The sequence below is a fragment of the Balaenoptera ricei genome, chromosome 4 (genome assembly GCF_028023285.1).
Source record: "Balaenoptera ricei isolate mBalRic1 chromosome 4, mBalRic1.hap2, whole genome shotgun sequence".
NCBI lineage: Eukaryota > Metazoa > Chordata > Mammalia > Artiodactyla > Balaenopteridae > Balaenoptera > Balaenoptera ricei.
The window spans coordinates 89,303,726-89,330,819 of record NC_082642.1 but is presented as its reverse complement, the minus strand read 5'-3'; the positions used below and the strand labels follow the sequence as shown (position 1 = coordinate 89,330,819).

Here is a 27,094-nt window from a genome sequence, read left to right as displayed (position 1 = left end):
ACTTCATTGATTTGGAATAAGAAAGGAAACATGTAAAATGGCTGGTACACAATCAGTACTCAGTGAATATTAGTTCTCTTTCTCCAAATTTTAATATGTCATTTACTATAAGAAGTGTTACCCAATTATCTCCTTTTGCTCAAATGTTTTAAAATGTATATGATGGAATGGTATTATTTCCACATATGACAAATAGTTCAAACGAAGAATCAGGATTTTTTTTAACCGTAAAAAGTTCTGCAGTTTTTCAAATGTTTTATTGGATTTAAAATTCTTTTAAGGGATATACAGATATACAATTAGTTTGATCAGCTACCAATATATTTTGGTATCCCTTTATTTTTGTACTCAAGAGCCAGTTCACTTTTTCTCCATGTTCAATACTTAACTTTGGTAAAATTTTGCCATGTTCGTCTTCACCTGCTACTGAAGCATGAGTGTTTCCACCCTGCTTGGTATAAGCTGCCCTTTTGGTTTTCTTCTTGTGGGTATGTTTTGTAGGACTCTTCTGTTTTTTCTCAACTTCACTGCTTACATCCCACAACATTATCTTCCCATCATTCCCTCCAGTAAGCAGCAAATAGGATTCTGGCAGAAAGCAGACATGGGATACCCCTAAGGTGTGGCCCTTAAATCCCAGTTCCTGTTCACACTTGACTCCCATCACCCTAAAGATTCGAATCTTACCATCTTCTGCACCGCAACTAAAAATATTGCCACATGATGCCACAGACACAGAGTGGGCTAGGGCGGGGTTTAAAAGCTGACCAGGTGATTGTGGGTCTTCCATTTCTTCTGTTTCATCCTCCTGCAAATTTGTAATCCAGAGTGGCCGGGCTTTCTGAAGGTTCCACAGCATCACCTTTAAATAAGAGGAAGTTACATAGTTACGGTTCTAGTCAGTTTGTTTAACTAACATGTTTATTCCACTTCTAACAAAATCATCAAAGTAGTCTGAGAATGATTAGTAGGATACATTTCCTGCAATATTAAAAAAAAAAATTCAGATGGCACCACGACATGCCAGTGGGATGCAACCCTGGTGCCAAAACTAGAATGCCAATGGGCAGTAAGGAAGATAGAATTTAGAAAACAAGATCCTGAGTAATTTTCGATTAACAAACCCATTAAAGTGTAATCCAAATTTTTAAGCAGATGCCAGTTTCTTTGAGTCATTTTACCCTCATCTCTGCAGGTAAAATTGAAGATTATGAAATTTATTAATTTTCGTCTATGCTTGTTACAAGTAAAAATACCTATCAACTAAATAAACTAAACTAGAATACCACTGAAATCATTTTTATCTGGAATGCTTTTCCTTTCCTTTCACATTACCCAAATTACTCATCCTAGGGGCATAGCTCAAATTGTGTCCCTCTAGGAAGGCTTTCCTAACTATTCCAGCCCCTTCTCTCTTTCCCATATTTAATTCCTGTTCTATTAATTGACATATACTACTAGCTTTTCAGTTTCTTGAGATTTAATTCATCTTTGCTAATGTCTAGCATAGTACCTGGAGAAAAGAGCAGAAATTCTAAACAAGTCTGTTGATTAATTTGACATCCTGGTATACTTAGCTTTTTGTCGTTGTTCCCTACCATGATCTTGGACCTACTAAGCGAATTTAAATTAAATGCTAATTAGAAACTGTTTAAAACAAAACAATAGACTCTGTGAACTGATTTTACTCTATTATCTAGCAATTTTCTTCCCATAGCAACCAATTTGAAAAAGAAAATATTCTTCATACTTTCAGAGAGAATAGACAGCTGTATTTTACCATCTAGTACTATCCCTGAATTATGACTCACAATTTAAAATGGACACTAGGATAAGCATAACCTTCTTTAGTCAAAAGCACAGATCTGAATTGACAAGATTACTACTGTTGATTATTAAGGATCTGGTTTTCTATTCAAGGTAACTTCCTTTAACTCAGCCTACTTTCAAAAGAAGCGACATCTAGTAACACTTATATTCTGCTTATACTAGGGAAGACACTGAAAATCTCTTTGGATTGGATTTATAACATTATACCAAGAGGCCAGCAATTGTTATACGTATGGGTGAAGCCAAAATACTAATAAATTGAAATAAAGTAAAATTTTAAAAATCAGAAAATGTAACAAAAATGAATGAGTAATAAAACTTGAGGGAATTCCCTAGTGGCGCAGTGGTTAAGAATCCACCTGCCAATGCAGGGGACGCAGGTTTGATCCCTGATCCAGGAAGATCCCACATGCTGCGGAGCAACTAAGCCCGTGCGCCACAACTACTGAGCCTGCACTCTAGAGTCCGCATGCCACAACTACTGTAGCCCGCGCGCCTAGAGCCCGTGCTCCGCAACAAGAAGCCCGCGCACTGCAACCAACAGTAGCCCCTACTCACCGCAGCTAGGGAAAGCCCGTGTGCTGCAACGAAGCCCCAACGCAGCCAAAAAAAAAAAACTTGACATGGCAATAATCTCTATAAAAAACCTGAACACAAGGAAAATGGACATTCTAAAATCTACTAGCTTAACTGTATGGCAGGTATCCCCAAGTTCTTTTTCACATAGCCCCATAATGCCTGGATTATATTTTCTGCCCCAAGACATCCAAACATGAACTACACCCGAAGTGTTTTCAGCAGCTTAAACATTTTTGTATTTACTTAAATCATCTAAACGTGTTAATAGCCATTTCAGATTCTACCAACCCAGCAGTCATTTCCAAGTGTTGAAGATTCCCAGATTGTTCCTGCCTGGACATTCCCTTTGTACTTCTTTACTCTTCCTAACTGCCCAAGAGTCCAAGGTATCTCACAATTTCTCAACCACCTCATCAAGCAGTATCACCCTAAGCAAGAGAGGTAAGGTATTAAAGGAAAAGAATATTAAAGAAAATTGATTTGAAGGAAAAGTATACAAGAGTTGAGGGCTTAAGGTCCAATAAAACTTCAAAGGGAGAAAAAGTGGACAACTGGCAAATGTTAAGAAGTGAATGCAAGCATATCAAATTGACCCTGTTCAAAAATTTCTCCTACAAAAACATTTATTTCCACATAAAAGATTCATTTTCAAGGGGGGAAAAAAAAAGGCTCCTCCACTGTCCCAATCCTTAAGTTCTGTACTAGAGATCTTTCAAACTCCAGAAAGAACAAACCTTTGAACCATTTATTTTCAAATGTGGAAATGAAAGAGAAAGAAAACCAATGTGTATGCTACAGAAATCCGTGATGGCTTCAAATTTCCAAAGGTCCTTACAAGATAAAACTATATTTGAGTGGTGGTACACATGTATTTATTTAATGTTATTTTTTATACCTTATACATATATTATGAATATTATTTTGGGCCTATTTAATAAAAGATTAAGCAGTTTCAAGTGTATTAATAAATCATACTTCATTCTTAAGGTCCCTGCCTCTTTGAGTAAGCATTGCCTAGTTAATTTTATTTTTTATTTATTTATTTTTAAAATTTTATTTATTTATTTATGGCTGCATTGGGTCTTTGTTGCTGCACACAGGCTTTCTCTAGTTGCAGTGAGCAGAGGCTGCTCCGTTGCAGTGTGCAGGCTTCTCATTGCAGTGGCTTCTCTTCTTGCAGAGCATGGGCTCTAGGCACATGGGCTCAGTAGTCGTGGCTCTCGGGCTCTAGAGCGCAGGCTCAGTAGTTGTGGCGCACGGGCTTAGTTGTTCCGCGGCATGTGGGATCTTCCCGGACCAGGGCTCAAACCCATGTCCCCTGCATTGGCAGGCAGATTCTTAACCACTGTACCACCAAGGAAGCCTGCACTGCCTATTTAAACCGATCTAAATCAAAGGGTATAATTTTTATAATTTGTATAATAATAAAGATAGGTGTGTTGAACACATCTATTATATGTGGCAATAATTCAATTCCTGCCTTGAGATAAAACACACTTGTTCAGAGAGAAATAACTCATCATTAACCTGATAAGAACTCCCTTCCACTATTATGCCTACATTCTTGGACTCCCCCATAGACTGGCTATTCTTAAGGTTTAGAAAAATACCAGATAATCAGGTTTTAAGAAATACTGATAAATTGGAAGAAATTATAGTTTCAATGTCAGTTAAAGAAGTAATTTTTTTAAAGTGTGGCTGTATTATCCTGGCCACTGTTGTTATATCACAACCCAATGCAGAAGTTAATCTACAGTGAATTTTTAGCAATTCTTGACAGTCAAATCAAAAAGCAATTACCAAGGGCTTCCCTGGTGGCGCAGTGGTTGAGAATCTGCCTGCCGATGCAGGGGACAAGGGTTCAAGCCCTGGTCTGGGAAGATCCCACGTGCCGCGGAGCAACTAAGCCCGTGTGCCACAACTACTGAGCCTGCGCGTCTGGAGCCTGTGCTCCGCAACAAGAGAGGCCGCGATAGTGAGAGGCCCGTGCACCGCGATGAAGAGTGGCCCCCGCTTGCCCCAACTAGAGAAAGCCCTCGCACAGAAACGAAGACCCAACACAGCCAATAAATAAATAAATAAATAAAATAATTAAAAAAAAAAAAAAGCAATTACAAAAAAAAAAAAAAAAGCAATTACCTAAGCCTTCTTCTCACAAAACATTTATTTCCTATACTGTTCCCTAGCAGCTGCCTGCCACTAAACATTCTCATCTAGAACTGGAGGTAAAATGGTAAATTCTGGGTGCCTGCTTCTTATCTAATCTGTGATTGCTGCACACCTAATTGTTTATTGCCATGCCTAGTAGTTAATTAATGAACCAGTGATTGAAAACTGGTATAGCTTAAGGATGAAAGAAAGACTAGTCAAACAGACACTGTACAATCTGCCTGCTTAAAACAGATATCTGACTGGTTGTGTAGGTCTTTCTGCCCAACCAAGTAAGCAGATTATCTCCACTAGGATAGAAAACGTAGGAGGTTTATAAAAGTTCTGGACAAGATCTAGGAGTAGAAAAGGAGTTTAGAGGTTATGGGGTCACTGTGCCTTGAAGGTGTAAAATGATTCTCAAAAAAGGCACTACAAATTTTTGGTCGGACAATTCTTTATTGTTTAGGGGCTGCCCCAGCACTGCAGGACAACCACCGATTCTTCCTACTAAATGCCAGTAGTTTAGGGGGAGGGGTGGCAGTCATAGTGACAACAACTAAAATTAGCCTCATTATTTCTGAATTATAAGGAGGTGTGGAGGGTAGAGGAGGGAATGGTAAAGACCACTGGCCAAGAAGTGGCCACAAGTCTTAGAAGATACTAATATATAGTTGGGAATGTAGATTAAATGCCTAGAACAGTGCTGGGCACACGTCATTAATAAACAATGGTTCTTTTTCTAGAATTCATCTGTTCCCATACCAAGAACTGTTTCTACCACATTATCGATGATACTCTGTTTAAATATCTCTGGTATCACAGAGAAAAAATATAGACTTTTAAGCCAGAGAGATTGAGGTTTGAATCCCAATTCATACAGCTGTGGGGAAACTTAACTTGAATCTCAGTTTCCTCATTTCTAAAAAAGAAATAGTAATGATCAGGGTATGATTAAAATGAAACTAACATATGTAAAGCAGTGGGAAGTAGTAAATGCTCACCAAAGAGAAGCCATGACTATTCTCACTCCAGTGATTTTTAGAGTAAAAACAATAATAGATCCAGGCCCTCCAACTTTTTTTTTTTTAAACAACAGACTTTGTAGAGAGTGGGTGATAAACTCTGACTTTAGCATGACTTTATTTAAACAGATGTTTAGAATCAAATATTTGAATTCTCATGTTTCAGGAATGTCTTAAAGCATAGAGAAAGGAAGAGTAAAAGATTAATAATCACTCTGTGAATAAAATCTACTAGACTTTGTCAAGTTAGCATTAAACATGCAGTAGAAGTAAAGCTTATGCTTCATAAATACATAAGACATGTCAGTGGAGAACAGAAAATGGAAAGATATATTTAGCCCAATTAATAATTTGATTCTGTTACCAAATCCCATCTAGAAATTACCCAAGTACTCTCTGCAAGACATCACCTGCATATCCAGTCCACATGACACCAGGCTCTGAGGTCTCTGAGGCCGAAAAGCTACAGAAGAACAGATATTGGAATGTCTCTTCAGTGATCTGCTAACTTTCTTATTTTCCAAATCTAGGATTTTGATTGTTCCGGAGTCATCAGCAGAAGCCAGAAGGTTTTCAGTTTCATTCAATGAAACACAGTTGATTTCTTCTTCATTCGCATGAAAATCGTCCAAGGATCCTTTGAGAGACCTGACATCCAGTATGCTAATGGTTTCTCCATGTGAGGCATAGAGCTTGGTGGGGCAGGAGGGAGCGAATAAGACACTGGTAACATCGTCTGCCCCTTGGAAGCGTGTGTGTCCTAATGGAGTCCCATCTTCACCCCAAACCATGAGATCTCCACCTTCTGCTCCAGAAGCCACTAGCCCTTCTTGACTTGCATTCAGGCAGAGAACAGGAGAAGAATGTCCACCAGTCCACTTGACTGCCATAATGGCCCAGATGACTCTGTGAAGAGGGGGGAAAAATTATAATCTCACGTTTTACATAAGAACTTCACGAAAGACAAATTCAATAAGCAATATTTCATTTAATTATTAAAAGACATCTAAAAAACTCAATCAATAAAAAAAGACATTTGAAGATCAAGCCTACAAAGCCTAGTTGAACACAAGATTGTGGTGCACCTGGCTGGCACATGCCTATATGGGCTTTCCTTGCCATCAGGGGCACAGGTAAGCCTGGTCCTCCAGCCCTTGATGTGAGGCTCACATAAGAATAAACAATAAATATATTTATTTTAAATTAAGAAAAATCCTTTTTAAGAAAGGGCTGCACAATCATCAGGTTATATCCTTTATCTGAATAATGTTTATAGAGAATGAGCCCTGGAACTAGACTCTCTGGGTTTGAATAGCTCTATTACCTATCAGCTGGGCAACTTTGGGGCACATTACTGAATCTCTCTATAATTCACTTTCATTCTCGATCAAATGGGGGTAATAATAACATCCATTTCACAGGATCAGATTGGATTAAATGACATAATAAATGTCAAGCACATATAATAGTGCCTGGTACGTAATGAGGGCTCAACAAATATTACCACTGTCACTTCTCTTACTTTTATTAGGCTAGTCAAAGTGGCATCATATATACTACACAAATGGTCCTCAAAGTATGGTCTCCAGGAGCATTAGCATCACCTAGGAACTTGTTAGAAATATAAACTGTTGGACCCCACTCTAGATCCACTGAATCAGAAACTCTGGGGTTGGTACCCAGCAATGTGTTTTAACAAGCCCTCCAGGTGATTCTGATGTCTGCTAGAATTTGAGAACCTGTACTATACCAATAATCATCGGGGGAACTGGTTAAAAATGCAAACCCTTGGGTCTTACCATCGGAGACTAATTCAGTACATTATTTAATTTTATTCTCAAAACAACACTTCTGATTGGTAAATATTATTCCATTTTACAGATAGTAAAACTGAGTCTCAGAAATGTTAAATAATTTTCCCAAAGTCACCTGGCTCTTAGGATTTGTACTTGGGATCTAATACAAAGGGATCCTAAACTTCTAAACAATGAAGACCTTTTTCTAACAATTCTACTTGACAACAGGTTTAACTTGTTAGTATTCTTTGAAAGTGCAGAAAACGACTGAAAGCTGCTAATAATTCATTACTGCTTCTAAATATACTCACATATTTTTAATCACATTATCACCTACTTGAACTTATATAACAGTAGTACTTATGTGCAAAATTTAGTTTCCTGATACACTAGGCAGTCTGTATCTATAATTGTAGCTGCCACATAATACTACCCCCTGTCGTAACTACCTCCTGTGCAAAGCAAAAAAGGAAATTGGGGCAATTTATACAACTCTAAATGGTCAAAAGGAAGCAAAGAAATCTATCTGGATAAATTTAATTTTTCATTCCACAAGACAAGGGAGAATTTATCTACTAAGAAACTGCCATAGTTGCTTTACTATTTTCAGATACGATACCTGAATTTAGTTCAATTGTACAGAGATAAATTTCCTAAAATTGTTTTGAAAAATAATTTAAAATAATCTGGTGATCTGCCTAAAACTTCTATTCCCAACACAAAGGTTATTTCCTCCACTTTTAGCCACACACACAAACAAAATCACTAACTAGACTGCAAAAAATCACCAATCTAATAATAATCGAAGTAACAGAAACAAGACCACAAAATCAGATATAGCAATTTTCATATAGATAACAAAATGGGAAAAAGACAAAAAGATACATTTTTAAATTTCAGCAGAAGCACTCAATTAGTAAACAGAGGAAACTAAATAGAGACTGAAACAAATAAGTTTTAAAGGAGAGGTTTGGAGAGGAAATGACTCAAAGGGAGATAAAGACAGGGAACTCTGGTGGTTTGATTTTTGCCGACAAGTACTGAAATAGTAGTTAAATAATTTTCTACCATAACAAAGACTTGCCAAATGTTCCAGATAAACCAAGGAAAAAGGACACTTAACACAACTTAAAATGAAAAGTATTAATATTATTTAGGCTTAGGAACTGTCATTTGTGGTGACTATTGACTTACATGATAAATACAATATCCTACCTTAAAATATGAAATTTGAATTAATCACTGAAAAGTTACAAATAGTTTTATTTAACTCTGTCATGAATCTTTAGGGTATTGACCACTTACTTCCTAAGTCAGAGTTTTAATTTTTCTACAATGAATTAACTTTAAAGTCCAGAAGTCTGCCCCCTACAGCTTTAGGATTTTGTGTCTATATAGGTTTTGGATCACTGTTGGGATATATTAGGTTTTTGCTAAGACAAGAATGAGGCAGGGTTTCTAGTACTTCTATTTCTCCATCACAGATCTACTCACAAAGGACCTAAGTAAATGCTGACTAGCAGACAAGTTTTAGCAGGTTTTCTTCCTAATATAACTCTTTTCCAGAAAAGATTAACTCAATTTTAAAGATACATTTGGTTAAACTCCACCCCAAAGTGTGAGAAGTTAGGCAATAAATGAATTTTGTACTTAAAGAGACTATTACAGACAACAACACAGTTCCTGTAAATTTTTCCATAATGGAAGCAGTAGTAACTCTTGGACTATTACAAGTCCAAGGTCAGCTCTACCTTAACCTCTATGCACCAGAGTAAAGAACAAGTTAAACTTCTAATCTCTACACCACATGGATAATATTCACTGATCACCTAGCTAGTCCGAAAAATTAAAATAGAGACCTATTATGGGGAATGTTAGGAAAAACAGTTGGGAAAGCCCCAGAAATCCATACATTCGAGGCTTTTAATTTTATCATGCAGAGTATTGATCAGGGATTCAACGAGAGCCCCCCAGATCACCTGTTTACTTAGTCTACAAAATTAAAATTATTTGTTATTATTTGAAACACATTCGAAGATCACCATCAAAAAGTGTTAAACAATCGGACTGCTGTGGTACGAAGTAGTGGGAAAAATTAACTACATATGGGTTAAATCAAAATAATCTTTCAGAAATGAGTTGTTTCTTGTTTTTCTTTTACTGGGACTGGAAAGCCTACCTGGAAATAGCTAAGTACCACTATCCCCACACTCAGGTATCAAGTCAACTAGCTTTTCTCCTAGGTAGATGCCTAAAGGGTCAAGCATGGCAATTAATCATATCCCATTGTGAATCAGTTTAATTAGATAATGGATTCCTTCCTTCTAACACCTAATGAGATCATGGAGTGAGAGGGGGTGAGGAAGGTGGGGTACTATGAGAACATTTTTATAAAGGGTGCAGTGCAAAGATGGAAGTTCTAAACAGTGAGAGGGCAGAAAGAGGGTACTGAACATGGGGGAGGGGACATGGTCAGGAGGGTGCTGAGCAAGCAAGAAAGAAAAGGAGGTAGTGATAAAGGAAATCTTTTCCTACTCTGAAATCCTACCTGGGCCACTTGGGGGGTACTTTGCCACAAAAAGTCACCTCACTGACCGGACAAGATTTGCCAGAATTATTTCATCAGATCCTTCAAAGGCTCTACCTCACACCATGGCAGACAGGATAGAGGGCAATGTCTTTAATAACTGAATGCTCTCTACTCTAAACACTTACTCCTGTCATACCTCCATGTATCCACTTGTCCTTTTCAAGTGTCTATGCCTTTAAAGCTGTTCATTCTGTCTGTTCTTTGTCCCCTTCTTGGATGGACTGACTCTACTTATCCTTGAAGCTGTAAAAGAAACTTCAGTGCCTTTCCAGACAAAACTTGGAGCGTCTTCCTTGGATGGCTGAAAGCTGAAAAATGAATAATAAATAAAACTCCATAGACTGAGATCTAAATAATGTGGTAGTCACTATCATTGTAATAAGTATAGGTCAACTTTTCTTGACATGTTTGAGTTTTTCAAAGCTGGCCTCGATGTGGAGAAGCTAGATAGCAACAGAAGTGGCTGAAGGGCTGTGGCACTGGCACTAGTAAGAATGAAAAGAATCTGGGTTACTAAGCTTGGAGGAAAAAACATCTGGGAAGAAGGGACTGCCAAGTAATAACCAAACACCACCTATCAGAGAGTAGAGATGGTAGGTGCTGTTCTTTTGTTTTTACTGGAGAACAAAAAATGGATTATACACAGTAAGGGAGCTTTTGGAAAGATTCCTTACTACATAAAGGCAAGACAGTGGAATTGACTACTAAGGGAATCTGTGAAACCTATTATTATAATAATTATCTCACAGAGTTGTTCTGAGAGTTATATAAACACCCCTGTAAAGGGCCTCAGTAGGGTGCCTGGCTCACATGATAGATATTATTTTCTCGTACCAAGCATTCCTTAAAGGCTGTCAGAAAACGTTCTGGCCACCTAGGAAAACGCAATATGACTAAATAATGCTGAAACTCTTTCCCTTCCAAGAAGCCTTCTATAATTGTAGCCTCCATGTCATTCTCCCTATTGGAATTTCTCAGTTAAAAACACACTGCTTTAATTCGCCTACCAATCGTGGGTTAGTAGGAAAGACTAGGAAAAGCCACATTTTGTCCAAAAGAATGTAGCACTTAATAAGCACTTAAACGGCACTTTAAGGTTATCCAAACACTGGGGGTTGTGGGGGGGGGGGGAAGGTGTTCAAATGTGGCGACCTCGCATGCTGTATACACGCTAGGACACACGTTCTGATAAGCACTGGTACTAAGGGAGAACAAGAGGGCCTGACCAGAAAAACACGACCTCACCTGCCGAAGGATTGGCTAATAAGAAGAGGGAAGTTTCATGCGTTAGATTGGAAAAGTGAAGCAGGGACCCAAATGACTCAGCGAAAACTTATAGGAAAAGGGGTCCAGAAAAGCCGACGCGAAACCACTAGACTAAAAAGGGAAAAAGGCACCGGAGGATAGCCTGGAACCCACCGGCACTAGCCTCATACCTGCGCTTCCAGCTTCCCTCCTAGGCGCCTGGTAATGACCTCACCCGTGGGCGCCCAATCCCATCTAGCGTAGGCGGGGAGGCGCCTCAGCCAAACAGTCACATCCGGGGCCGAGAGGAATCGCGTGAGCTGGGCGTGCGCCCTTGCTTCGTGCCCTCAACCCGCATGGCGGAGCCACGGGCGCGCCATAGGGAGGCCGTGCGAGTCGGGCCGTTCCGGCGCCCGCGCTGAGCCGCGGGGGAGGGGCGGGGGACGCCCGTGCGGCCGGTGCGTCTGCCCTCAGTGAGGCGGGGCGCGTGGCGGACGCCCCCGGGCAGGGGCGGGCGTGGTGGAGGGGCCGGGCGGTAGTCTGTGAAAGGGGCGGTGAGTAACTGCTCCGGTCTCAAGGCGAGGCTTGGCCTCCGGAGCAGAGACGGGGGGAAGCGGCGGCGGCGGCGGCGGCCCTCGGGCCGGCTGGTGAGGTGATGGCGGCGCCGGCCCCGGGGGCTGGGGCAGCCTCGGGAGGCGCTGGCTGTAGCGGTGGCGGCGGCGCGGGCGGCGGCGCCGGCTCCGGGGCCGCGGGGGCCGGGGGCCGGCTGCCCAGCCGGGTGCTGGAGTTGGTGTTCTCCTACCTGGAGCTGTCCGAGCTGCGGAACTGCGCCCTGGTGTGCAAGCACTGGTACCGCTGCCTGCACGGCGATGAGAACAGCGAGGTGTGGCGGAGCCTGTGCGCCCGCAGCTTGGCAGAGGAGGCTCTGCGCACGGACATCCTCTGCAACCTGCCCAGCTACAAGGCCAAGGTGAGGGAGCCCCGCGCCCCGCCGCTGCCCCCAGTCCCGCTTGTCCGGGCCACTCTCAGTGCTTCTCAGCTAAGCTTCTGAGTCGGAAGCCTCGCCTCACCATCCCGCCTTTCCACCGCTCCAGTCAATACCTTACCTTACCTCCCCGCGCCATGAAGATCCTCTTCTCTTTGGGTTGAAGTTCTGCTCCTTAACCCACCCTACTTCCGCGATACACTTTTTGAAGGGCCAGGTGGTTTCCCATCCCTGGTTTCCGTCACTCATTCTACTTTCCACAGTCTTTACCCTTAAAAACAGACCACCTCATTGTTGTAGGTTTCAATACTCTCATCCTATTTTTCTCCCTGCCCTTTATTAAATCACCTCGGCTGCCTTAACATCGGCTTAGTTTCTCAGATCTGTGCTTTCACCGCACCTTTTCCAAGCTCTGATTTATAACCATATTTTCTTTATTTTTGCCCAAGCACTCTTTAATTCCCTCCACTATATTACAGGCTTATAAATGAGTGTGGTCCAAGGCATCCTGCTGACTTTCAAGATAGAGGCTTTAATAGAACATCCTCCCATCGGCACCACTTAACAGTCATAATACTGCCATGTCCCACTATTATTAGCTACTTCCTTGCCAACTTTTTCGTAGTTCCACCTTGATGTTGTGTCCCTTATGTTCTATTTGTCATCTAACATGCTGATTCCATTTTTGCTGCCTTTTTTCCCCTGCCAGATTCTTATGATTAGTCTTGCCTTCATATGCAAGTGAAAATGTCAAGTAGGAGATAATGGTAGGACTGAGAGGATTCTTCAAGCAATATAAATAAAAGGCCTTAAACTTGGGTTCAGTTTGGATGGAAACAGCTACTCAGAATAGCAGTCACCAAGAGCATATATGAGACAGGATAAAGTCTGACCTAGAATATGGTAAACATAAAAATACATTAACAACTAAAAAGGGAAAACATACCTTTTTAATGCTAGACTGCCAGTGGGGCCAGAATAAGGAGTAAATTTTTTTTCCATGTGAAATAGATGTAAAATGTATTCTTCTGTAATAAAACAGGTTTTAGTTTAATAAGGAATATCGCTTTTTAATATGTCAACTGTCAAGTTGTTTTTCTATTAAATGAAATAATGTTAATTTGCGAGGACAGTATTTGTACATGGCAGATTCTCAATGGATACTAGTTGTAATTCATATAGTAGAGTGCAGAAGATTGCAGTTTTGTCTTACTGTGCCTGATAAACGTGTAGATTTCATGAGTCTTATTTAGTTTTTACTTTTCCATAAAGTTTATTGTTTTTACTTATTTTAAATTAAGACATTTTTGTAATTGGTCTGTAATAGTCATGTTCACGATTCAAGATTCATATAATAATATGTAATAGATAATGTATTCATGTGAAGAATACATGATTCAAAAGAAGCAAAGTGATGTAAAGCAAAATGTCTTCCTTTTGTCCTTACACCACCGCCATCCAGGTTGGAGGCAACCTATGTTACCTATTTCTTCTGTATCCTTCCAGAGATATTTTAGGTTTCATAAGTTTTTTTTTTTTTTTTTTTAAATTATTATTTATTTATTTATTTATTTATTATTTTTGGGGGGGCTGTGTTGGGTCTTCGTTTCTGTGCGAGGGCTTCCTCTAGCTGCGGCGAGCGGGGGCCACTCTTCATCGCGGTGCGCGGGCCTCTCACTATCGCGGCCTCTCTTGTTGCGGAGCACAGGCTCCAGACGCGCAGGCTCAGTAGTTATGGCTCACAGGCCTAGTTGCTCCGCGGCATGTGGGATCTTCCCAGACCCGGGCTCGAACCCGTATCCTCTGCATTGGCAGGCAGATTCTCAACCACTGCGCCACCAGGGAAGCCCTCATAAGTTTTTAATACTTTGTGTGCCTTTGTACTACTAGTACTGTAGGTATTATAGACCTGTACTAATCACATGTACATTCAGATGTTGCAGGACTTTTCTTGAATATCTTGAAGATAAAAGATTAATTCAGAAGGAGTCATATAGCCTAGTAAGGAAGTCCTCAGTCTAGTAGAGGAGAAAAAAATGTATAGAAATAACTAGTGGTTATTAGATAGGAATGGTAGAAATTGTTGCTAACTGTTAGAGATATAAAAATATATATATACTAGAAGTTTACTGAAAGAGATTTACAAGTTGAGTGGATGATTGTAGAAGGTTTGAGGTTGAGATTGTATTTGAGCTGAGTTTTAAAGATGGGGAGAATGTGAACATTTTACTAAGGGGAAGTGTCCTGAATAAAAGCAAGGCAATGGGAAGCAGAGGGTTTGTACAGCATATATTTTTATTTAAAAAAATATGAATCTAGGCACTGTGCTCAGTTTTGCAGATGCAGTGGCGAATAAAAACAAATACAGACTCTTGTGGATGCCTTGCCATATGGCATTTACAGTCTAGTGGGGGGAAGTGGGTATTAATCAAATAGTCACACAGTTGTAAAATTGCATTTGTGGTGAGTCCTACGAAGGATGGATACATGATGCTCTGAATGTCAGTAATGGAGAATTTGAACTAAGTAGGGAGGTCAGGGAAGGCTTTCTCTGAGGAAATAATGCATGAACTGAGACCTGAATGATAAGGATAAATAGGCCAGAGAGAGAGAAGAGCCTTCCAGGAGGGAACCTAATGAGTATGACGGACAGAAAATAATCAATGTGGCTGGAGCATAGAGAGCAAAAGTGAGGCAGGTTTGAGAAAGATGGAAGAGGTGGACTGGCGCCAAACAAAACGAAGCCATTTTAAATTGTAAGCAAAAGGGGGTTAGGAGTGTGGGGATTGGTGATGTGATATTTTTCCATTTTTTAGAGGTTATTCAAACTTAAGAATGGAGAACAGGTTGGAGGCGGACCTTAGAAATATGAGTATTAGGAAGTATGTAGTAAAAGAGATGGGGAGAAATTTAGAATAAATTTAGGAAATAAAATCTACAGGACTTGACAATAGATTTGAAATAGGGGTGAGGAAGAGGGAGGTGCTCAGGATGACTCCTAGGTATCTGGCTTACATGATATAGGGATTACCTGGGCTAGATTTTGGAAGAATAACAATGAGTTCAGTTTTGGTAGCACAGAGTTTACAGTGTTTTTAAGACATCCCAAGAGTTTTCAGATAGGCATCTGTTACAATTTGTAGCTTAGAGGAAAGGCTAAAGATATAAAATAGTTTAGTTAGATTGAATTGTGATAGGAAATATGATTGTAAAGGTAAGCTGAAACTAGATATAGGAGGTCCTTGACATACAGCCTTCAGTCTGTAGTTTGGACTTTGTCTTGCAGCTGGAAAACACAGAAATTTGAACAAAGGAGGGATGAAGTAAGAGCTGTGCTTTAGAAAAACCAGTCCATAAGGTGAATTCAGGAAGGCAGGGGTTGGTGCCTATACCAGAGGTACTTAAGACCAGAGCAAGTGTATAGAGCAGAGAAGGGGATGGCTGGGAGAGGAATTGCAAGAAGACAAGTCCACATAGGTGGACAGCTGACTGGGTGAGGTGGGATGAGGAAGAAGAAAGGGTCAAATAGGATTTCCAGGGAGCCTGGGTAACTGAGAAAATGATGAGAACAGGCTTGGGATAGCATAAAACTGGAAAGTATTTGGAGTTGTCAATCTAATTAGGATTTGTCTTTTTAAAAGTTCATGTTTTACATATTACCAAGTAACATCAGTTATTCCAGTTATGCTTGGCATCTAGCTATAATTGTCTAAATTTCAGACTTACATCCTAAACTAGGTCTTAAAGCTGTTTGCTATGATGGAAAATCCAGGTTATGCATGAGACTGTGTAGCAAGAACTATAGATTGTTTTTATTTATTTGTGTATTTTTTTTCCATTTTATCTGATTTTTCACATTATCTATCTCTAAAAGATAAGGACACTTAATCACAATACCATTATTACATCTAAAGTATAAAGAAATTAATGATAATTCCTTAATATAAGAAGTTTGGTGTTCAAATTTCCAATTGTCTCATAAATGTCAAATGTTATATCTTTAATTTTCAGTTTATTTAAGCAAGATCTATATAAAGTTCCCATGACAAACAGTTGATATGTCTCTTAAGGCTATTTTAGTCTACAGATACACCCTCCATCTCTCTCACCTCTTACCCCTGCAGTTTATTTGTTGAAGAAACCAGGTTGTTTACCCTGTAGAGAGGTTCCCTCAGTCTGGATTTTGCTGATTTCATTCCCATGGTGTTGCTTAACATGCTTTCTGTCCTCTGTATTTCCTATAGAAGTTTGATCAATTTCGGTTAGATTAGATTTTTTTTCAAGATATGTTTTACTAGAATCAAATGGTTGAGGTGTGTACAGCACTTTTAGATGCTTAAAAGTGTGTTATAATAAGAACAGATCGGAAAAAATTTAGGTATACTTCAGGTTTACATCCCGTTTATGAAAATATGGGATACCTGAACCAAGGAGGTTTTTTGTTTTTGTTTTAATCTGTGCTCTGGAGTACAACAGTTGAACAGTGAAGTACTTGCTAATGGTAAATAAGAACTAGATGAGGGGACTGGATGCTTGACTTCTCTTTGGGGCTCTTGTGCTAACTACCTGTTGACTTTACGCCTGTGTCCCCATCCCTGAGTTGAAGTAGGTGAACTTTAACGTCTTTCCTAATGCTGAAATTCTGTGATTCTGGAGTTGATTTCTCAGGTTAACTAAAGCAATAGGTCCCAGCCTTCAGCTGCTTTTGGGTAGTTTGAATAAAGAAGGGATGTTCTAAAAAACGTACAAACCAAAACCTATAAATTATTAAAACATGAGAGAATGTTATTATTTGTACAGAGTAACAATTTTCATATTGTCTTTATTTTGGAAGCTTAAAAAACTGGTGATTACTGAAGGTCAACTATCCTGTCCTGTCAGTGGTAGCTGCTGTTAATGACTATCTCTTCATAAATTTTAGTGATTGAATTTATGCTATCTAGGGGATTATTTGATTTGGTAAAATGAGAGTGGTGATGTCTCAGTGTATGAGTAATACCTAGCAAGGAGGCTGAGTATCTAAGATAGTTTGTGGTTATTAAAATTTTTCATAAACTCTAGAGCTGATATGACTAAGTTCTCCATTTTACTTAAAATACGGTTCTTTTTGGTGGCAGCATTGCCAACACGAAAACTGCATATCTTAACTTTTTAATGTAAAAATATCGAATATAAACAAGAGTATAGAAAATAACCTCCCTATACCCATCACCAAGCTTACCAATGATTAATTCATGGGCAGTCTAGTTTCATGTCTACCCTGCCCACTCTCCCATTCCATTCCTGGATATTTCAAAGCAATTCCCAGATATGTCACCCATAAACATTTCAGTACTATCTCTACAATATAAGGATTCTTGTGTATATCTTTTGATGTGTTAAGAAGTCTATTTGGAGAAATTATACTGTGGTTTAGAATTTTAGTCAATAATGAAACAGCTGGCAGTTTTATTTTTAATGTTGCATAATTTATTATGTTAGGATCCCCTGCTGAAACATGAGCCATTTTTGAGAAATACTTATTGTATTACTTAAAATATGTAACTTTATTGTTTAAAAACATGTAGCCTAAAGTTTGGGTACTTTTTAATGTTTAAGAAAAATTAAATTTCAATTTCTTTTGTCTGCTTTTCATCTTTTCAGATACGTGCTTTCCAACATGCTTTCAGCACTAACGACTGCTCCAGGAATGTCTACATTAAGAAGAATGGGTTTACTTTACATCGAAACCCCATCGCTCAGAGCACTGATGGTGCAAGGACCAAGATTGGTTTCAGTGAGGGCCGCCATGCATGGGAAGTGTGGTGGGAGGGCCCTCTGGGCACTGTGGCAGTGATCGGAATTGCCACAAAACGAGCCCCCATGCAGTGCCAAGGTTATGTGGCATTGCTGGGCAGTGATGACCAGAGCTGGGGCTGGAATCTAGTGGACAATAATCTACTACATAATGGAGAAGTCAATGGCAGTTTTCCACAATGCAACAATGCACCAAAATATCAGGTGAGGAACTGAGTATCTTCTGAGCCTTTGTTAAGTCATGGCTTAATTTGTTTTAAATTTACAAAATTTTATATAGCAGCATTATTTGTCTTTTTGGTAACTTTTAAATAAATAGTGTAACTGGCCTTTTTTGGCTACTCTGACAATAATCTTTAGTATCTCAATATTTGTTTCCTAATACATATTCAATCTGAGCAATCTGTCTTTACTCTAAATCAGGTTGGCAAACTTTTTCTATACAGGGCCAGATAGTAAATATTTTAGGCTTTGTTGTCCATACTGTCTCTCACAACTGTTCAACTATGTTGTTATAGCACGAAAGCAACCATGGATTATGTAAATGATGAGCGTAGCTGTATTCCAGTAAAACCTTATTTATAGACTGCAAGCCGGATTTGGCCCAGGGGCCATAGTTTGCCAACTTGTGCTTTGGATTGGAATCTTTCTTATATCATGCACATCCAAATCTACTTTTTCTGGATACCTCACCCCCTCACCCCCACAAATGCACCTGTGTGCATGTGCATACATACTTACCCTCTGCTACTTATTAATCTGGATTGTATTTAAAGCGTCTGGAGGTGTCAGCAATTTCCATAAACATAGGTGAGTTCAGGCAAACTACTGCATATTTATTTATTTATTTATTTATTTGGCCGCCCCGTGCGGCATGTGGGATCTTAGGTCTCTGATCAGGGATTGAACCTGTGCCCCCTGCAGTGGAAGCATGGAGTCTTACCACTGGTCTGCCAGGGAAGTCTCAAACTACTACATTTAAAAATTCTTTTTTTAAAAAAATTTATTTATTTATTTATTTATTTGGCTGCGTCCGGTCTTAGTTGCGGCACGCGGGGTTTTCATCATGGTGTGCGGGCTTTGTGGCCCTACGGCATGTGAGATCTTAGTTCCCTGACCAGGGATCGAACCTGGGTCCCCTGCATCGGAAGGCAGATTCTTAACCACTGGACCACTAGCAAAGTCCCTAAAAATTCTTAGCCTTAAGCCATACTCACTTGATTCTAGCGTCATAATTATAGTTCCTATTTGTAAAAGCTATATGATTACCATAGATTCAGCAGAGTTTAAAAAATAATAATCTGATAAGAAATTGGAAATTTTAAGGAATTATAGATTGTACATTTCAGAGGAACATGTGGTTTGAAAGCTCTAGCCTCAGTAATGACCTCAAGTCAGGCATAATAAAGTAGAAGAACTAAAATATATCCCATTTCCTGACGTATAAAAGCCTGGAAGGGTTTTCTTTCATAGAATCCTTTCCTTACTGTCCTTTCAGGCTCTGCAAATGCCCTAAGGAGAATTGGACTTAATCATCATTGAAGATAAAGACCTATGACTAGCCTTGTGATTTTGTAGTGGAAGTCCTTTATTCTTTGTTTTTCAGAGAACATACTCTGTATGATTTCAGTCCCTTTAAATTTATTGCAGCATGTTTTATTCCCAGCATATGGTTTACCTTGATAAATGTCTTGTATGCTTGAATATACATTCTGTTGGATGGAATAATCTTTTAAGGACAACTAGGTCAAATTGGTTGGTAGTGTTTAAGTCTTCTATCTGCTTTCTGTATTTTCTTTCTACCTGTTCTTTCGTTTACTAAGGAGTATTAAAATCTCCAACTATAGTTGCAGATTTATCTATCTCTTCTTCCAGTTTTGTCAGTTTTTGCTTCCTGGGTTTTGGAACTGTTATTAGATGCATATACATTTAAAATTGTTATGTCTACCTACCTGGTTAACTCTTTTATCATTATGAAATGACCTTCTTTGACTCTAGTAATATTCCTTGTCTTTACATCTATTTTGTCTGATATCAATAAAGCCAATCCAACTTTCTTATGCTTACTATTGCAAAGTACCTCTTTTCCCTCATCCTTTTACTTTTAGTCTGTCTTTGTATTTAAAGTGGGTCCCCCACACAACATGTAATTGGACCTTGCTTTTTATCTAACCCAGTCTCTTGATTTGAGTAGTTAGTCCATTTATAGTTAATGTAATTGTTGGACTGCTTGATATCATCCTTGTCTCTGTGCCTCTGAAGCTGTGTTCTTTTTTCTCTCTGTTTTTTGGATTCGTTACTTTCAGTTGTTCTATCTTCAAGTTCATAGATTTTTTTCTTCTTGTCATTTGAACTCTGCTATTGAGCCAGGCTAGTGAATTTTGGTTATTGTGCCCCTCAGTTCTAAAATTTTCATTTTTATAGTTTCCATTTCTCTACTGAGATCTCTATTTGTTCATTTATTAATACTATATTTTTCTTTAATTCTTTGGGTATATTTTATAATAACTACTTTAAGTCTTTGCCAAATCCAGCATCTAAGGCCCACTTGGAGTCTGTTTCTACTGACTACTTTTTTCTCCATGAGTATGAGTTACACTTTCCTGTTTCTTTTCGTATCCAGTCATTTTTTAATTGAAAACTGGACATGGTAGATAATATATAGTAGTAACTCTGGAATGTTTTGTTTCTTTAGAAGCTGCTTTGTTCTTCTGAAAACTGTAGGTTTTCTTGTTCTAGTAGGCAGTTAACTTGCCTGCACTGAAACTATACAGCAGCTTGTGTCTTTGTTCAGTTTTTTTGGCCTCTAGCTGCTACTTTTTCTGCCTGGTTCCCTGGGGGTTTCCCCTGTGTTTGTGTAATACAGTCATCACATGAGGATTTGGGCAGAGTTTATTTTCAGATTTTGGAGCTCATCCTCTTTGTGGTTTTTTGCTTGCGGAGTTCCTCTAAGTTTCCAGTTGCTCTGCTGTCTCCAAATATTGTCCTCTGACACCTAAAACTGTAAGACTGACTTTCTGCTGTCTGTGCTATGTGTATGTATGTTGTATGCTCAAAGGTAAAGCAAACTTGCAAATTTCACTTGGAGTGGTTCTATTTTCTTATTTTCATCTTCTGTAAAATAGGGATAACTCCTAGGATTAATATGAGAATTAAATGAGATAATATAAAATCACTCAACAATACTCATCAGAATATTAGCTTTTATTTCTGATTTTTGCTGTTGTTCGTGTTTTGTTTGTAACAGTAGTGATGATGGTGATTTGGAGGTTCTTAGGTCCATAAAATGGGGTTAATCTGTGAGTTGGGCAGAGGGAGAGAAAAAGTAGATGTTGGTAGTTATTTGTGATAGGAAATACAATGAGGGAAAGTAATGATAGCAGCAGGGGATATCATAATTGGGAAGTATTAAATTATGATTTTTGATTGCAAATGTTAGGACTTTCTGCCTCCAAGTATATAGATGCAACAGCCTTTAATACATGCAAATTATAAGGATAAACATGCTCTTTCTTTGTTTACTTTTCCAAATGGGAAAAGAACTGGGTAATTGTGCTTCCAGTTTAGTTTAACAATCAGTACTGCTATTTTTATAACAAATGGGTGTTTCAGAGTAGTGGACCACAAAGTGATTGTTTAATAAGCCTATTCTGCATCTTTAGAACCTATAGTCAGATTTGGCTATTCATGATTATGTAAGTTCCACATTGTATGTAGAACTGCTTTGTAAATTTTAAAGGTTGTGGAAGTGTTTTATTATAGTAATTTTTTTTATTGTGGTAAAATATACACAGCAATCTTTATTCTTTTAACTATTTGTAAGTGTATAATTCAGTGGCATTAAATGCATTCACAATGTTATGTAACCATCATCACTATATATACCCAAAACTTTTTCATCATCCCCAGCATAAACTCTGTGCCCACTGAACGATAACGCCACATTTCTTCCTCCCCCAAGCCTCTGGTAACCTCTATTCAATTTTCTATCTATATGAATTTGAATATTCCAGGTGCTTGATACAAGTGGAATCATATAATATTTGTATTTTTGTGTCTGGCTTATTTCTCTTAACATAATGTTTTCAAGGTCCATTCATGTCATAGCACATATTAAAATTTCATTTCTTTTTAAGGTTGAATAACATTCCATTGTATGTATGTACTATAGTAATTTGAGAAAATTTAGGTAGCCTTTTTTGGTAAAATATGCCAAGTTATAGATTTTAGTGGTAACCTTCTTAAGAAAAGTCTTTAAAAAGAATAAATAAAATCTGGGGACTGTTCAGGAAGAATATTTAAATTTTCAGTATTAAATATAAATCCCACACAAGTCTTAAGTTTTTTTTTGTTTTTTGTTTTTTTTAAACATCTTTATTGAAGCATAATTGCTTTACAATGGTGTGTTAGTTTCTGCTTTATAACAAAGTGAATCAGTTATACATATACATATGTTCCCATATCTCTTCCCTCTTGCATCTCCCTCCCTCCCGCCCTCCCTATCCCACCCCTCTAGGTGGTCACAAAGCACAGAGCTGATCTCCCTGTGCTACGTGGTTGCTTCCCACTAGCTAGCTATTTTACATTTGGTAGTGGAGATACATAGTCTTAATAATATTTTCAACTTGATTACATCTAGCTGTGCCTTTGATGGGTTTTCTTCTTACCTTCTTTTTTTGATGTCTGTTTGCAGATAGGAGAAAGAATTCGAGTCATCTTGGACATGGAAGATAAGACTTTAGCTTTTGAACGTGGATATGAATTCCTGGGGGTTGCCTTTAGAGGACTTCCAAAGGTCTGCTTATATCCAGCAGTTTCTGCTGTATATGGTAACACAGAAGTGACTTTGGTTTACCTTGGAAAACCTTTGGATGGATGACAGTGGCTTTCTTGGGATGAAAGACAGAGTGGAGGAGATACCTGCTTGTGGAAAGTAGAATCGTGAAGTGACAGTGTCATACATGCATGCCCAAGAAACATCCTGAAAAAACACATGATATTGTTAACTGGAGAAGCAACTCTACAGCAGAGATTATCTTAGTGTTTCCTCTTTTCTACTGGGCCAGAAAAATCCTCAGGGTTGCAGTTGGTTGAGTGGGCAGTTGACATATGCATGTTTCAACAGATTTTGTCTCTAAGTTAGTGATGTGATATTTCCAACTTTTAAGGTGAGATCTTAGAGATGGTGTAAAAGGGATAAGATAAGGAACTAGCAAGAGTTTTAAGTAGTGTGTTTGTGAAGAAAGACTGATCCTGTTTTACAACTGCCTGTTTTTTCTCCAGACCCTTTTTTCCAGCCAGCTTGACTATTAGAAAAGTATGAAACTGGTTGGATTTTATTTAATATTTTTAATATATTGAGAAGCATGGTCTGCCTGGACTGCACTTCTCTAACGGTGAGATATAAAATTGTGCAGCTATTTTAAAAGTTGTATATACAATATGTGTGTAAAAAAAAAAAACTGTAAAAAAAAAACAAAACAGGACAAAGGAGTTGCTTTGTTCTAGCTCAATTTCTTAAAAACCACTACATGGTACAAAATTAGAGTAACATTTAGGGACAGTTTGGTAACTACAAAGAAGAAAATTTTAAGAGGAGATGTGTTGTATTGGCTCATTTTGTATTATATTTGGCTTACAGTTTCCATGCCTATTACAGTCTGATTTATTTTTTTAACCATCAAAATTATTAAACAGATCCTTCAAATCTCCAGGCTAAGATTGAGGGAAGGCAAATCTATTTCTAATCATTCATATATCAATAATAATAATAATGTGCATCTTATGGAATCTGGTTTTATTTTTTGACCTTCCAAGAAAGTGTCTCATAAGAACAGAGAACATTGCCATTTGTTCTTATAGGCCTCAAATATGAAAGCTGTTAGTCACAGACCTTAAGAAAATAATTGATCAATGGTCCTTTTATTTTGTAACTTTATAATGCTGTAGATATTATAATTTTTTAATTTCATATTGTTTACATCATGCAACAATCTAAGCCTCAAACTCTTCATTGGGGTTGTCAAGAAAATGTTTACTCATCCATCTGAAACAGTGCCAACCTGAACCCAGCTTAAGAATGTTCTTTATCTCATTATAAATAATTGCCCCCATGGGACTTGAAATAAAACACCTTATGCTGGAAACTTCAGGTTGGTGATATTTTGAAGGTTTTATTGTAGAAGAGTTTAACGTTAATTCCTATTCAGAATTTTTGACTAAGAAATCTGATTTCACTAATACTCTTTCAAATTAATAATTCAATGTACATGAGCTGAGATTTTCTTTTGTTAGAAAAGAAACAAACATCTTTCTGTATGAAAGTATAAATTGTATGGTTTCAGATACATCTTTGTGATAAGAATTGACTAAGGCAAGTGGAATCTTTGTATTTTTTAGGTTTTGCTGTATGCATATTTTGTTTTGAATCTGATAAAATTAGGGACAGCAAGCATCTGGCTGGGGTTCTTGGGTTGCTCCTTGCGAGTTAATATTATCAGTACTCCTGTGAAACAAGGGATTTCAGTCATGGACAAAGATTTCATTTTTGCCACCTGAAAGGTTTACAAGTATTTGTTGTATATTTGGTGTGTTGCTTAAAGGTGTAATCTGTTAAAGATCCTTTTTGATACCCACATCAAGGAAGAAACCTCCTAGAAACCATATTTAATACTACAGAGTGAAATTATATGTTAAATGTATTAGAGAACATAGCTGCTACAGAAATTGATTTTTCTTGGTGTGGAACAACTCAATTTGGCAAAGTTTAAAATTTAATTAAAGAAGAGATCTGGTTCAGGATAAAGATCGAACTAGTTAGAAAGCTGTAAGGTCTTTCAAGCACTTGTTTCTTTTTCAGATTGTGATATGGTCGATTCCAAGAGCTTTTGCTCAGAGTTTTGTTTATATCTTCTGTTTTGTCTCATTAGTGAACATTCATTTGTAACAAAGCTTTGAAGGTGCTGAATGGAAAACAGAAACACATGGTTATTGCATATTGAACCTAGAATCAAATAATTGCCTAAATATTTAATAACAAGCCATTCTTGTCTCAAAGACTTAAATTCCTTAATATCCAATTTGCAAATTTTATAAAATGGAGGTTCATATTTAGCATGAGCATCAGGGGAATGAAGAGCCTTCATTTATAACCTGGTAAATTAATTTGTTACTGGAGACCAATAGTAGTTGTACAGAATAATAAGACAAACTGTTACAATGTTTGAGGAAATGGAATCTCTTTTTCATTGGTGCTGAGAGAGCACTTAGGTAGAAGCCAGTTGCCTCTGAATACTGAATATAAATCATCTAAACCAGTGGTTCTCAACCTTGGCTATAGTTTGGAGTCACAGGCATTTTGAAAAATATTGATGCTTGGGTCCCATACCCTAAGATTCTGATGTCGGTCTGGGCTATGACATGATCATAAGGATTTTTAAAACTTCTTAGGTGATTTCAATGTGTTGCCAAGGTTGAGAACCACTGATCTAAATTCACCTTAAGTTTTCTTATCTGCAAAAAAAAAAAAAAAAAAAAAAAAAAATCCTTGCTCCCTCCCTTCACTACCTCATAAAGATATTGGGGGTAAAGAAGAAAATAATGGGAAAGTACTTGTGCTATTGATAAAAAGTGCTATTGAAAGGCAAAGTTATATTTGTTGTATTTCAGCTGAAACTCTGATCAGGAAGAGATGTGTAATTGAATTTGCTCTGTTGACTTGGGAAACCAGGAGCACTCTCTTTGGTTCTTAACTTTAGCAAAGCGTGCAGATGGGTAAGAAAACATTACTATTACTCTTATTCATTCTATGGTCTTCTGTCATACTTGAGATAGGCTGGTTTAATTATCTGGTTTTACACAGGAAAGAAGAAATATTAAGGTTTAAAGTCTGTAATGGTCAATGGCTCACAATTCATTAAAACTTTTCATACAAAGAATTCTGTGGTTAATATATGTCATTTCTTAGTTGCCGTTATTTTTTCATTGTCTGACTTTTGAATATTGAACCATTTATTTCATCTGCTTCATTCTTATTCCTGTAAGTTTGGATATAGATTTGATAAGGCACCTAAAGCAAGTAGGTGTTGCTCAGTTGAATACTTCAAGTCACAGTTCCGTGATTAGGCGTCTTCTGTCTTTTAGATATGATTTGACCTGGGAGAGAGAGTTTTGAAAAGAACAGAGCCCTAACCCACATAGTAGGTATTACAATTAACTTTTCATTTATGTCTCCAAACTGCTGTTTATATAGACTGTAATATTTATATTTTTGATCGTCTAAAAAAATGAACGGTTTGATAAGATAGAAACTTGAAATTAAAAGATGGGTATTGAGATTACATTCTAGAAATCAGGACCACCACTTTAAAGCCTTCCTGAAAGGAACAGTTCATACCTAACCCAAATGCTATTTTAATAAAGCATTCCTCAGTTTCTCTAGCTGAATGTAATCTCTCCTTCCTTGAAATTTCCTTGTCTTTATATTTATCTATACTTAGCTCATGCTGTATTACTTTATACCTTGTATAAATTTATTTATATTTATTATTTGTTTATGTCTTAGCTCCCCTAAACATCTTAAGAAAGAATCTCTGATGGACTCATCTTTATGCTCATGTTATCAAACCCAATGTAGGAAGAAAAAAAGCTCTGAATTTACAGACGATAGTAACAAAAGATAGATGAGAAAAATTCTTTTTGTATCCTGTCCGAGTGAAGCAAATCTGAGGCTTGTAAGGAAGAAATAGTGACTGTGAATGCATTTTAGCCATTCCCCTTTATTCTTAAATATTGGTAAACTCTGATACTTAGTTCTTGGTATAGATTTCTTATTTGTTTAGAATTAAAATTAGAATTCTGTATATTAATTTTTTGAAATTCTTTTTTGCTTTAGTTTCTTAATAAAAAGTTAAAACAAACATTAATCACCTGTGATTGCTTACATTTAAAACAAGGAATTTTTTTGTATGTTGGTCAGAAAGAAAAATGGTAATACCTTAGTAGCCAAATGTGTTGATGGAATTTACCTATAAATTCCATGCCTTTTAATAATGGAATCCACATTTCCCATGTTTAGAATGGACCATGGCCAGGGAATAGT

At 37.8% G+C, this 27,094-nt stretch overlaps 2 protein-coding genes across 5 annotated transcripts; one reads left to right on the top strand and one right to left on the bottom strand.

Annotated features, from left to right (window-relative positions):
- Positions 1-235: 235 nt before the first annotated feature.
- On the bottom strand, positions 236-11,487 carry WDR53 (WD repeat domain 53). 4 transcript variants are annotated; one of them, XM_059920852.1, is made up of 5 exons: positions 11,405-11,467; positions 10,105-10,276; positions 5,993-6,488; positions 688-862; positions 236-588 (listed from the first exon to the last, which is right to left on the bottom strand). In XM_059920852.1, the coding sequence occupies exons 3-5, from the start codon at positions 6,470-6,472 to the stop codon at positions 266-268; spliced, it is 978 nt and encodes a 325-aa protein (XP_059776835.1). In that variant the 5' UTR covers positions 6,473-6,488; positions 10,105-10,276; positions 11,405-11,467; the 3' UTR covers positions 236-265. The 4 variants fall into 4 exon arrangements, with proteins under 4 accessions (XP_059776835.1, XP_059776834.1, XP_059776832.1 ...); XM_059920851.1 differs by having other exon boundaries at positions 236-862; positions 10,094-10,276; XM_059920849.1 differs by having other exon boundaries at positions 236-862.
- A 202-nt stretch (positions 11,488-11,689) lies between these two features.
- On the top strand, positions 11,690-25,931 carry FBXO45 (F-box protein 45). Its single transcript, XM_059920853.1, has 3 exons — positions 11,690-12,183; positions 17,842-18,198; positions 22,688-25,931. The coding sequence occupies exons 1-3, from the start codon at positions 11,869-11,871 to the stop codon at positions 22,871-22,873; spliced, it is 858 nt and encodes a 285-aa protein (XP_059776836.1). The 5' UTR covers positions 11,690-11,868; the 3' UTR covers positions 22,874-25,931.
- The last annotated feature ends 1,163 nt before the right edge of the window (positions 25,932-27,094 follow it).